The 12,641-nt window shown below is 38.9% G+C and overlaps 1 protein-coding gene across 1 annotated transcript in view; it reads left to right on the top strand.

Moving 5' to 3' along the window:
- CWH43 (cell wall biogenesis 43 C-terminal homolog) overlaps positions 1-12,641 on the top strand; it is a 61,022-nt gene that overhangs the window by 41,649 nt on the left and 6,732 nt on the right. Inside the window, exons 14-15 of the mRNA XM_032274150.1 lie at positions 2,474-2,535; positions 8,106-8,261. Of these exons, the coding sequence (XP_032130041.1) occupies positions 2,474-2,535; positions 8,106-8,261 (218 nt within the window). The remainder of the gene's footprint in view (positions 1-2,473; positions 2,536-8,105; positions 8,262-12,641) is intronic.

Below are 12,641 nucleotides of genomic sequence, written 5' to 3' on the forward strand. Positions count from 1 at the left end.
AGGGCAGTGAGAACTAGACTTATGGGTTAAGGAGTGGCCACCGTGTAGGGAAGTGTTGAGCCATGGAAGTGGGTGATACTGCTTGCTGAATTAGAGAAGTGCAAAAGGAAGACCCAAGAAAGCCCTGATGAAGCCACACTGAATGTGGTTATCATGGTACAAAAGGAAGAAAAGTTTTATAAAGAAGATGAGTTCAGCTTTGGGCTGAGTTTGAGACGTCTGTGGGACATTAATGGAGATCTCCAATAGGCAGGTGCGTATATGGATTTGAAATCCAGAAGGGCAGTGAGAACTAGACTTATGGGTTAAGGAGTGGCCACCGTGTACGGAAGCGTTGAGCCATGGAAGTGGGTGATACTGCTTGCTGAATTAGAGAAGTGCAAAAGGAAAACCCAAGAAAGCCCTGATGAAGCCACATTGAATGTGGTTATCATGGGGATGTAGGTGAAAGAAGAGAAGGCAGACGATTTCAGGAAAGGGAGTAAGGGGAGTGCAGGAGAGGAAAAGGAAACCCGGAAAGTGTGCAATCACAGAGACTGTGTCAGTTGTTTATCACTGTGTAGCAACCCACCTCAAAACATAGTGGCTTAAAACAGTAACAACGGAATCTTCCCATGATTCCATGGGTTGGCTGGGTGGTTTTCTGTTCTTGCCTGAGTTCTCCTGTGCAATCAGCTGATGGCTTACCTATGGCAGGAGGGTCTAAGATAGGCTCACACATGCATCTGGGCTCTGGAGCTGAATGTCTCTCTTGTCACATGGTCTCTCATTATTTACTAACTGCATTTACCAGCTGTGTGACCTTGGGGCAAGTTACTTAGCCTTTCTGGGCCTCAAATTCCACATCTGCAAAGTGGTGAGAGCAAAATCTGTGGGATCACAGGATTGTTTGAGGATGAAATAGAAGATAGCATCTGCAAAGCCCTCACACTTACATGACATACATTATGTGTGTCTGGCTGTCTGCAGAAAATCAAATAAGAGAAATGTGTGAGTACATGGTCTACAAAGCTCAAAGGAATATTAGACAAGATGAAATTTGGCCAGTCTAAGGGGAAATTGCATCCTAATAAGGGCATACTTACATTGTGGGCGTGAATGTGCACGTGTGTGTGTGTGTGTGTGTGTGTGTGTGTGTGTGTGAAATGTACATGGCATTGAGGGAGAAAAATTTGATTTGATTTTCATTTAATCCTCTCTTGGTTTCCACTGTCATGGTCAAAAGCTGTGTCAAGATTGGCAGTGGATTCTGATATTGCTTTCTCTAGAAGGAAGTTTATTAATGTGGAGAAGAGTTTTAATCATTAATGCTTGGATGAACAGATTTTTCTCTTTAAGAAATGAGTATTTAAATTCTGCAGTCTTAAAATTTTACAGCATCTTTAAAAAAAATCTAATAAATAAAATGATAGTTAAATAGATTTATAGTTTATTATTCCCAGTGCTACAGCTAAAGTTTTATATTTTCCCAAGACAAACCAGAACAGTCCTTCTTTATTTCCTTCATCATTAACATTTTAAATTTAATCCTAAAAATTTATTTTAATTTTGTATGTATACAAAGGGTATATGCATGTGTGTACTATAAACAACAGTAAGGGTTAGTTAATACACCTCCATGTGTCTACCACTACACTTAAGAAAAAAATAAAGAATTATGTAATAAACTGTGATGTATTTTTTTAGTGATTTTAAAATGTGTTTTTAATTAAATGTTCATAGTAAAATAAAAAAATGATAAAAAGTCATGTATATTTTTAATTTATAAGATATTTAAAAAGAAAAAAATGAAGATTTCTTTCTTCAGAATAAAAGCTTCATATTTATAGTTTTCTCAACACGTGATAGAAAAGAATATGTTTCTGTTGGCTTTCTTTGATGAAAAATAAGCCTGTCCCAAGCTCTCGACATCAAAAAGACTCATGATTGCTCTCAAAATGTTCTTATTTCCATGATTCAATTTAACAAACACAGATTGAGCACCTGCTCAACGCCAGGCTTCATGCTGAGTGCCAGGCGACCAAAAGTGATTAAGAGTCCCTCTGTGCAGGAGTGGGAGGGTGGAGACATAAAAAGAGATACCTGACACCATGGTGTAGCTAGTGTGCGTCAAGTACTGCAGAGGATGACCGATGAGGGTGCGGTCAGTGCCGCTGGGGATGAGAGAGTTGGAAAGCTGCTGGGAGCCAGGGGCTAGTTTATAATGGCTGATTTACCTGAGTCACTCTCCAGACCTTCTTCCTCTTTGTTTGCCCAGCATGTAGTACAGGAGCTAGATGGGCACATAGTAGGTGCTCAATACATATATGTAGAATGAGCAAATAATTTGGACTGAAAAAGATCAGTAGGAACCAGGAAGAGAAAACAGCATGTACAAAGGGATATTTATCATGTAGCTCACACATTCTTTGGCAATGCGGAATAGGGCTTTGTTTTTTATGCTTTAAACATTCTCCTCTCTGTTCTTTATTAGGATATCGACAGCACTGATCATGACAGATGGTGTGAATACATTATGTATCGAGGGCTGATCAGGTGAGCACAGGGGTTTAATTTTTTGTTGTTGTTGTTTTTTAAATCTGTTATTACTGTGACCTTCTGGGTCTATCTGAGAAGGAAAAACAACTTTATGGAAGCAATTACTTTGTGTTGCTTTTTATAAACATTGATGTGACTATACAATTTAACATCTTTTTCAAGGCATAGTCTCATGATTTACAAAGGTAGAAATAGCTAAGCAAATTAAGTTTAATTATATAAGAGGACACTGTGTGGGCTATTAAGCACGGTGAGTATGTAGCTGTCAACACATGTGAGGAATGGCACCAGTTTTGAATGTATAATTTAGTGGAAACATCGTGAACCATTGGATGAGAAAGTCCTGGGCTTGAGTTCCAGCCTTGCCAGCTTCTAATCAATAATCCTGTGTAAGTTAACTAATTTGCTGGAGCCATTATTATACTGTAGTGAGATCTCTAGGTAAGTTATATTTTAAAAATATCATTCCACATAAAAATATTACCCAAGTATATACATGCATATGTATTATGGGATATACTTGGATAATACATATCTGAACATATATTTTCATAGGCTGCTTAATGACATTTTTGGTCAACAACAGACTGTATCTACAATGGCAGTCCCATAAGTTACTGTACCTTTCTATGTTTAGATACACAAATACTTACCACGGTGTTACAGCTGTCTGTAATATTCAGCAGAGTCACATGCAGTACAGGTTCGTAGCCTGGGAGCAATAGGCCATATCATATAGCTTAGGTGTGTAGTAGGCTATACCTTCCAGGCTTGTGTAAGTATGCTTTATGATCACACAATGAGGAAACCGCCTTATGACACATTTCTTAGAATATATTCTTATCATTACGTGACACCTGACTGTATACATACATATGTGACCCAAAGTAATACAGCTGAGATTTTAAAATTCAAATATGTAACTGTATAAATCAGTTTTGAAGGCAGTATTTGTATTGATAAAGCAAAGAACAATTTAATACCAAAAAAGAGGGACTAATCATTCATTTATTCAACAAGCATTTACTAAATCCTCATTATGTACTGGGTGTTGTTCTAGGGAGTGGGAAAATAATAGGAAAAAACCAAAATCCTTGACTGTCATAGACCTTACATTGAAGTGGAAGGAGGCATAAAATAAGCAGATAAGAAATGATAGGCTATGGCCGGGCGCGGTGGCTCACGCTTGTAATCCCAGCACTTTGGGTGGATCATGAGGTCAAGAGATCGAGACCATCCTGGCCAACATGGTGAAACCCCCGTTTCTACTAAAAATATAAAAATTAGCTGGGTGTGGTGGCGCATGCTTGTAGTCTCAGCTACTCAGGAGGCTGAAGCAGGAGAACTGCTTGAACCTGGGAGGCGGAGGTTGTGGTGAGCTGAGATCTGAGATCATGCCACTGCACTCCAGTGTGGTGACAGAGCGAGACTCTGTCTCAACAAAAAAAAAAAAAAGGAAAAAAAAAAAAAAGAAATAATAGACTATGCCAGGTAGAGATACGAATGTTGAAAGAAAAAGAATAAATCCAGGTAAAGAAGGCAGGGAGTGCTGGGGGTGGCTGTGGTAGGTTACAAAGAGTGGGTAGGGTATGATGGAGTGGCTTCTGGGCAGTACTGCAGGTGGAAGGAGGGACCCCAGGTGCGTATACCCTGAGGAAGAGCACCTCAGGCAGGGGAGCAGAAAGTGGGAAAGTTTGCTAGGAGGATGCTGGATATTTTGGAGTAAGAGCAAGGAGGCCAGTGTGGCCGGAGGAGAGTGAGAGAAGTGATGTGAGTATGGCAGGTGGGGGTAGATAATGTAGACTGGGTTGGTTCTCAGGTTCCTCTACGTACAAAGTTCTTCCCTGAAGGGAGCATACTGGAGACCTTCCCTAAAACTTGCAAGGGCTCTTCTGTTAGGACAGAATCTGTCTGGAGGTATTTGACCTGAGGCCTCTGTCATCCTGGGGACAGTGTGGGGAGCCCTGGTGTGGGCTCTTAGGACAGACTTCTCTGAGTCTTAGTCTCTTCTTCATATAGAGCAGTTCATCACCCAAAGGTGTCTTGCATTGTGTGCCTGAAGATAGGGGCCAGCATTAATGAATCACTCCTTAAGTAACCTTATCTTCCGAGATCTGTGGCCTACATTTATGAGAGAAAATAGTTGTCTTCTGGGATGATATAGAATCATGGAGTCGGCTCCTCTCCCAGTGGAGCTATGGCTTGTTCCGTTATGAGTTACAGTCCAGCGAAAGCACATTGTTAGTTTCTCATGCTCTAGACCCCATCTGCCATTCAACAAGTATTGATCTGGCAAAATAGATGCCAGGCACCAGGGACAAAGCTGTAAACAAACCAGAGAAGGATCCTTGTGCTGGTGGAGGGAGGGCGGACAACAATCATGATAAATAATGGCAGGATGATCTATTCTAGATGAGGAGAGTGTTGAGAAAAACTGAGCAGGGGAAGGAACTTCCAGAATATGGAGGTGGGGTGGGATTGTAAGTAGGGAGCTAAGCAGGTCTTACTGAGAAGATGACATTTCAGCCAAGATTGGAAAGAGGGAATCATTTGGCCACCTGGGAGAAGATACTTCCTGGTAGAAGGATGAGCTAGTACAAGTGCCCCAGTGCAGGAGTGCTTCATGTGTTTGAGGAAAAACAAGGCTAGTGGGGCTGGAAAGGGTTGGGGTAGAGTAGGGTGAGGGGTGGCCGAGGAGGGAAGGGGAGACTGTGTGGGCAGGTGGGGAAGAGAACAGATCCTGTAAGGCTCTGTGGATTCTTAGTAAGAACTTTGGACATTACTTAGTAAAACAGTGACCTTGACTGGTTCTTGGACAACGCCATGGAGCCATATGCTTACTGAGGTGGGCCAAGAGGCCCTTGAGATGTTAAGATGGTTCTGGTTACACCACTAACTCAGGAACTCTAAAAGACCCATCACATGTCCAGATGGCTGCAGGACAGATAGCTTGACTATAATTTGGTGTTTCCAAAGTGTTATGGTAAAAGAGAAGGTGCTGAAGGGTGAGTTTTGTAAAGTATTTTATATCTCAGATTGAAAACACTGTGTCTGTTTAAATATTTGTTAAACTGATTGTTTTAATAAGGATATCATAAATTCTAGAAAACAGCTTTCATATATGCAGAAACAGGTATAAGTTCAAGTTGTAAAAAATGTTGGGCACCAAGGAACAATGGTATTTACAGTAACCAGTGCCCATAATTGCTCACTGTTGGGCTCTAAAACCTTTATTACCTCTTCTTAGGAGAATGGGATGGCAGAGTTTATATATATATACGTAATATATATATAACACTATATAATATGTATATTTATTTATGTATAAATTTAATACCCTGTGCCATAACAAAATGCCATAGACTGGGTGGTCTAAACAACATAAATTAATTTTCTTGCAGTTCTGGAGATTCTAAGACCAAGATTAAGGTGGCAGCAGGGCTGGTGTCTGGTGAGGACAGTCCCCTTGGGTTGCAGATAACTAAGTATCTTCTTGCCATGCGCCCACATGGCCTTTCCTTGGCAGGTGCCTGCAGAGAGAGAAGTGAGCTCTCTGGTGTCTCTTCTTATAAAGCCACTACTCATGTGGGATCAGCCCCCTGACTCCTTATAACCTCATTTAACCTTAATTATTTCCTTAGAAGACCCATCTCCAAATACAGCCACACTGGGGGTTAGAACTTCAACAAATGAATTTTGAGGGGAACACAAAATAGGAAGGTAATTAAAAAAATTCTCATATTGATGAAGTTAGGAACTAGTGTTTTTCAGTTTCTGTCCACAAAACTAATTTTGTAAGCTTTCATTTCAGTCACAAAATTCAGTGCCCTACACGTAGTCGGTAGTAGGTGCTTAATAAATACTTATTGGACAACAATGGGAGAGCCTCTGTTTTAATGGAAGATTTGGATTGTCAGATTCCTCAGCTTCAAGTCTTTTGGAGTATCTTTGAAGGCAGTGTCTGTGAAACAGGTTAGAACTTTGATCTTAGAGATTTGGGAATAAGTAACCTAGATTTACTAAAGACAGTGACCTAGAATTACACAGAAGTGCACAGATTTAGGACTTGAGCCCAGACAAATGCATTAAGCTGTCTGACAGCTCAGAGATGCATCGGATGCTCAGTTACAGCTCTGCTTACCTTTCCCGGTGGGTAGACTTGCTGCCTCTGCCAGTCCTGGCTCTGGGTTTCTGTTTCAATTTTGTGTGGACTTACAGGCATGTCTCCTACCACTCAGGTCCAAGCCCCTATTATCTTTTCCCTAAGTTATTGCAGTGGCCTCCTGACTTGTCTCCCTGCTTTGACCCTTTCCCAAAGGTGATTCTCTACCTGGTAGCTGTCACAGACATCTGCTTCAGACCCCCCTGATGAATTCTCATCTCACTCAAAAAAAAAAAAAAAAAAAAACAAACCTGAGGTCCTCACAGCGTCCTGTGTGGAAGGCTTTGCATCACCGCGCCCCACCCCGCCCCAATCTCATCTCCTACCACGTTCCCTCTTACGCACTTCACTCTGGTCATGGTGGAGTTGGCTCCCAAAACACCAAGCATATTTCCATCCCAGGATATTTGCATTTGCTGTTCCCCTTCCTTAAACACCATTCCTCCAGTATCTATATGGCGTGATCCCTCCCTTCATTGATTTTTTTGCTCTAGTGTCACTTTATTGCAGAGGTATGCCCTGGCCATCCACCATAAGATAGCAACCTCTGCTACTCATCACTGCCTGCCCTCCTTACTCTGCATTCACCCCAGTGCTTACTTATCTCTCACCACCTGACTGACTGTGAACATATATATGTGTTTAATGCGTCCTGCCCTACTAGAATGAAAGCTCCATGAGGGCAAGGACTTAATTTTATTCACAACTTGTTCCCCAACACCAAGAATGGTACCTGCATGTGGTAGGTACTCCATATATACACATATGTGCTGCATTGAATAAATGAATGGCTGAAGCTGACCTAGTTCTTTTCTTCTAGAAGAGCACAATGTAATAAAATAAAATGAATTCTTTGTTGTTCATGGATCCCCCTGTTTTCCACATGAACTTCTCAATAAGAACTCTTTGCATAATGTCTATAAAGTGCTTTGAATTGAAAGCTCTAGGCCAAAACAGGATGTGGAATTTTTTCAGATATATAAAATCTTTGATTTTAGACCTGAAAGTTGGCTGAAAATATGCATGTGGCATTTGGATTTTTAAAGGTAAGAAAGAACTTAGGCAAACATCCCTGTCATTCTGAAGAATTCCTGTTATTAACTCAAAACATGATTGTGTGGGAGGCAATTTGTATGGATAGCATATTCATTAGTATAAAAAAAGTAAAGTAAGGTTGCTAAGAATATTTAATTAAATCTATGTACATATTCCTTATTCATTTATATCATAAAAGTAATATTTTGTCAATATTTAGATTAACAATTTCAGTTAATTCCAGTTGTGATATGCAGAGCAGAGTTAGAAGTGGGAAACTGGCTTAATAATGAAGGTGCTATCACTTGGATCTCACTAGATTTCTATATAATAATAAAACCTTTACAAACCATTTCTGTTTCTGCTACAGGTTGGGTTATGCAAGAATCTCCCATGCTGAACTGAGTGATTCAGAAATTCAGATGGCAAAATTTAGGATCCCTGATGATCCCACTAATTATAGAGACAACCAGAAAGTGGTTATAGACCACAGAGAAGTTCCCAAGAAAATTCATTTTAATCCCAGGTGAGTTCCTTTATGTTATAGTTCCAGTTATGGCAACGGCATCCCTCTAGGGAACCTACATATTACCTCGAAATGAGCTAGAAATTGTATTTTGTCCTAGAGGTTTATTCCAGGTAAGGAAGCCTGTGGCAAAGGTGATAAAATCCAGTTTGGGTTGAAATTCTGGTGCTTGCTTTCTGGAATCAAGAAATTTGTTGTAACCTCAGGTTAAAAAAGGTCACATCATTATCGTCATCACCACCATCATCACTGCCACCCCACGATAGCAAGTATTTGAATGCACCTATGTCCCAGACCCTGTTCTATGTGCTTTTTGTGTTATCTCAGTTAATTCTTATTGGTTGGTCCTCTTGTTATCCCCTGTTAATAGATGAGGAAGCTCAAGCTTAAGAACGTGAAGTAACCTCACTGGGGTCACATGGCTAGTCAGTGATGAAGCTAATAAGTGGAAAGAAAGCCTGTTAGCATTGTTGAGTTGCTGGGATTCTCAGCTCTGGCTGCACATTAGATTCACCTGGACAGCTTTTAAAAAAATACCACTGCCTGGGCCCCAGCCCAGACTAATTCCTCAGGACCTCCTGGGGTGGTACCTGGGTTTTGGGATTTAAAAATTTTTTTCCAGGTTATTCTAATGTACAGTTAGGATTGAGACTATGGATCATGGATAATTCATTTACATTGCATGTGAAAAATTCATTGCCATGTGAAATATAATGTTTTTTTTTTTTTTAATTTTTTGAGATGGAGTCTTGCTCTGTCACCTAGGCTGGAGTGCAGTGGCACAATCTCGGCTCACTGCAACCTCTACTTCCTGGTTCAGGAAATTCTCCTGTCTCAGTCTCCCGAGTAGCTGGGACTACAGGCACACGCCATGATGCTTGGCTAATTTTTGTATTTTTAGTAGAGACAAGGTTTCACCATATTGGCCAGACTGGTCTCGAACTCCTTACCTCAGGTAATCCACCTGCCTTGGCCTCCAAAGTGCTGGGATTATAGGCATGAGCCACTGCGCCTGGCCTTGTTTTGTTTTTAAAAGAGAAATCTGTTTGCAGCAAAACATATGAGTTGGAGTATGTGCTCTTTTCTCCCCCATGACTGGATAATGAGAGGAAACTTCCACATAAAGCCAAACACAGAACATATCATATCTATTATTATTTGACATTTCTACCAATTTTACCAGCTAATAGCAGTAGGCATTTCTCATTTTGTTGGGGGAAAAAAGAAATTTCTCCATTCTCTTTTTCTTCTTCGTTCCTCATTATAACAAGAAAAAATTGTACCAAAGTGTAGGTGATGAATGTGAGGTGAGTTATCACCAAGTCTCGATTTGTTCCAATGCCTGTATTGATCTTGCCCTGTGTAAGTGTAATGTGACTGGGAAGAGGCTGGGTCCTGGGTCATCTCTCTGGTTCAAATCCTCACTCTTGCCAGTGAACAGCTGGGTAACTGTGAGCCAGTTGCTTAACCTCTCTGAGCCTCAAATTCCTCATCTAAAAATGGGAAAAATAGTAGTGCCTACCTCCTAAGGTTATTTGTGGTACAAATGACACATGAAGCTCTTAGAATAGTGCATAGCGGATGCTCATTGTTTCACAGTAGCTGCAGTAGCAACATTAGTATTTGCAGTAGTAACAGTAGAAGTAAAGTAGAAAGATTCCCTCCTTGTACTGATTGAGCTGGTTTCTTAAATGGAAGCTAGAAAATCAGGAAAGAAAAAGATTTTCTTGTGTCGTTATTCTTCTTATTGCAGGAGTGCAGAGAAATCCAAACAAAATATTTTTGGCTAACCACAACTGCAGATTGATCCAAACCAACTGTGAAGGGAGCTAGATCTGCTTTCCCACTCAGTTTAATTATGAAATTAACAAAGGCAGAAGTAGAAGGCAAGCCTTCATTTTAAAATTGGGATGAGAATATTTAAGATCTACTCTCTTAGCAATTTTCAAATATACTATACATTATTATTAACTACAGTCAAAATGCTTTACAATAGATCTCCTGAAATTTTTCATCCTGATTGAAACAGTGTCCTTTCCCCAGCGTCTTCTCAACTCTCACCCCCCTCAGCCCCTGGCAACCACCATGCTACCCTCTGCTTCCACAAATTCAATTTTTTCAGGTTCCACTTATAAATGATATTATGAAGTATTTGTCTTTCTGTGCCTGGATTATTTCGCTTAGCATGATGTTCTCTAGGTACATCCATGTTGCTGCAAATAACAAGATTTCCTCTTCTCAGGCTGAATACTATTCCATACATATGTATGTATATATATAGCTGCATTCTCTTTATCCATTCATCTGTCAGTGGACACCTAGGTTAATTATATTTCTTGGCTATTGTGAAAAATGCTGCAGTGAATGTGGGAGTACAGATATTTCTTCAACATTAATTTCTTTATTGTGGGAATCCAGAAGTGGGATTGTTGGATCATATGCTAGTTCTATTTTTATTTTTAAAGGAAATTTCATAATGTTTTTCATAATGGCTATAATAATTTACATTCCCACAACAATGAACAAGGGTTCCTTTTGCTGTACATCTCATGCCAACATTTGTTGTCTTTTGCCTTTTTGGTACTAGCCATTTTAACAGGTGTGAGGTGATATCTCATTGTGCTTTCAATTAGTATTTCCCTGATTAGTGATGAGCATTTCTTCACACACTAGCTGGCCATTTGGATGTCTTCTTTTGAGAAATGTTTATTCAGGTCCTTTACTCATTAAAAAAAAATCAGTTTATTTGTTTTCTTGCTATTAAGCTTTTTGAGATTCTTATATATTTTGGATATTAGCCATTTATTAGATATAAGATGAACGTCTCAAGTAAAAAAATCCAAAATCCAAAATGCTCCAAAATTCAAAACTTTTTGAGCACTGATACAGTGCTCAAAGGAAATGCTTGGGGCATTTCAAATTTTGTATTTTTGGGTTTGGGATGCTCAAACAGTAAGTATAATGCAAATATTCCAAATAATGAATCCAAAATCTGAAATACTTCTGGTCCCAAGGATTTTGGATAAAGAATACTCAACCTATATATATATATTTTAAATTTATTTTCCTTTTTAAAAATTTTTACAAGAGCCAAGTGCACATAGATAAAATATTTACTGGTTTGTAAATATTTTCTCTTATTCCATAGGTTGTTTCTTCACTCTGTTGATTGTTTTCTTTGCTATATAGAAGCATTTTAGTTTGATAGAATTCCATTTGTCTATTTTTGCTATTGTTTCCTGTGCTTTAGGAATCATATTTAAAAAATCATTGTCCAGACCAATATCAAAGATTTTTCTTGATATTTTCTTCTAGTAGTTTCACAGTTTGAAGCCCATAAATCTTTAACTTTTTTGCGTTGATTTTTGTATATGGTATGAGGTTAAGAGTCTGATTTCATTTTTCTGTGTGTGGATACCCAGTTCCCCAACCATTGCTTTTTGAAAAGGTTGTCCTTTCCCCATTGTATGTTTGGGGTTCCATTGGCTTTTATGTCTGTTTTTATGCCAGTATCATGCTGTTTTAATTACTACAAGATTGTAGTGTATTTTGGAATCTGGTAGTGTGATGCCTCTAGCTTTGTTCTTTTTGCTCATGATTGCTTAGGCTATTTGAGGTGTTTTGTGGTCTTACACAGATTTTAGGATTGATTTTTCTATTCCTGTGAAAAATGTCATTGGAATTTTGATAAGGATTACATTGAATCTGCAGATTGCTTTGGGTAGTATGAACTTTTTAACAATATTAATTATTCCAATTCATGAACACCAGATATGTTTCCATTAATTTATGGTCTTCAATTTCTTTTATCATTATTTTACGGTTTGCAGTGTCCAGTCTTTTACCTCCTTGGTTAAATTTATTCCTAAGTATTTTTTGATGCTATTATAAATGGGATTGTTTTCTTGATTTCTTTTTTGGATAGTTCATTGGTAGTATATTGAAATTCTACTGGCTTTTGTATCCTGCAAATTTACTGAATTTATTAATTCTAACAGGTTTTGGGTGGAGTTTTTAGGTTATATATATATATATATAATCATGTCATCTGCAAATAGGGACGATTTAATTTTTTTCTTTCCAATTTAGATGTATTTTACTTCTTTTACTTAATTGCTCTAGCTAGGACTTTCAGTACTATGTTGAATAGAAGTGCTGACAGTGGGCATCCTTGCCTTGATCCTGATCCCAGAGAAAAAGCTTTCAACTTTTCATCACTGACTATAATGTTAGCTGTGGGTTGTCATATATGGCCTTTGTTATGATGAGGTCCATTCCTGCTATGCCTAATTCATTGAGAGTTTTTATCATGAAAAGAAGTTGAATTTTTCAGATGCTTTTTATGTATCTGTTGAGATGATCATATGGCTTTTGTCTTTT

Source organism: Sapajus apella, unplaced genomic scaffold (genome assembly GCF_009761245.1).
Source record: "Sapajus apella isolate SASKATOON/1434 unplaced genomic scaffold, GSC_monkey_1.0 scaffold5, whole genome shotgun sequence".
Classification (NCBI taxonomy): domain Eukaryota; kingdom Metazoa; phylum Chordata; class Mammalia; order Primates; family Cebidae; genus Sapajus; species Sapajus apella.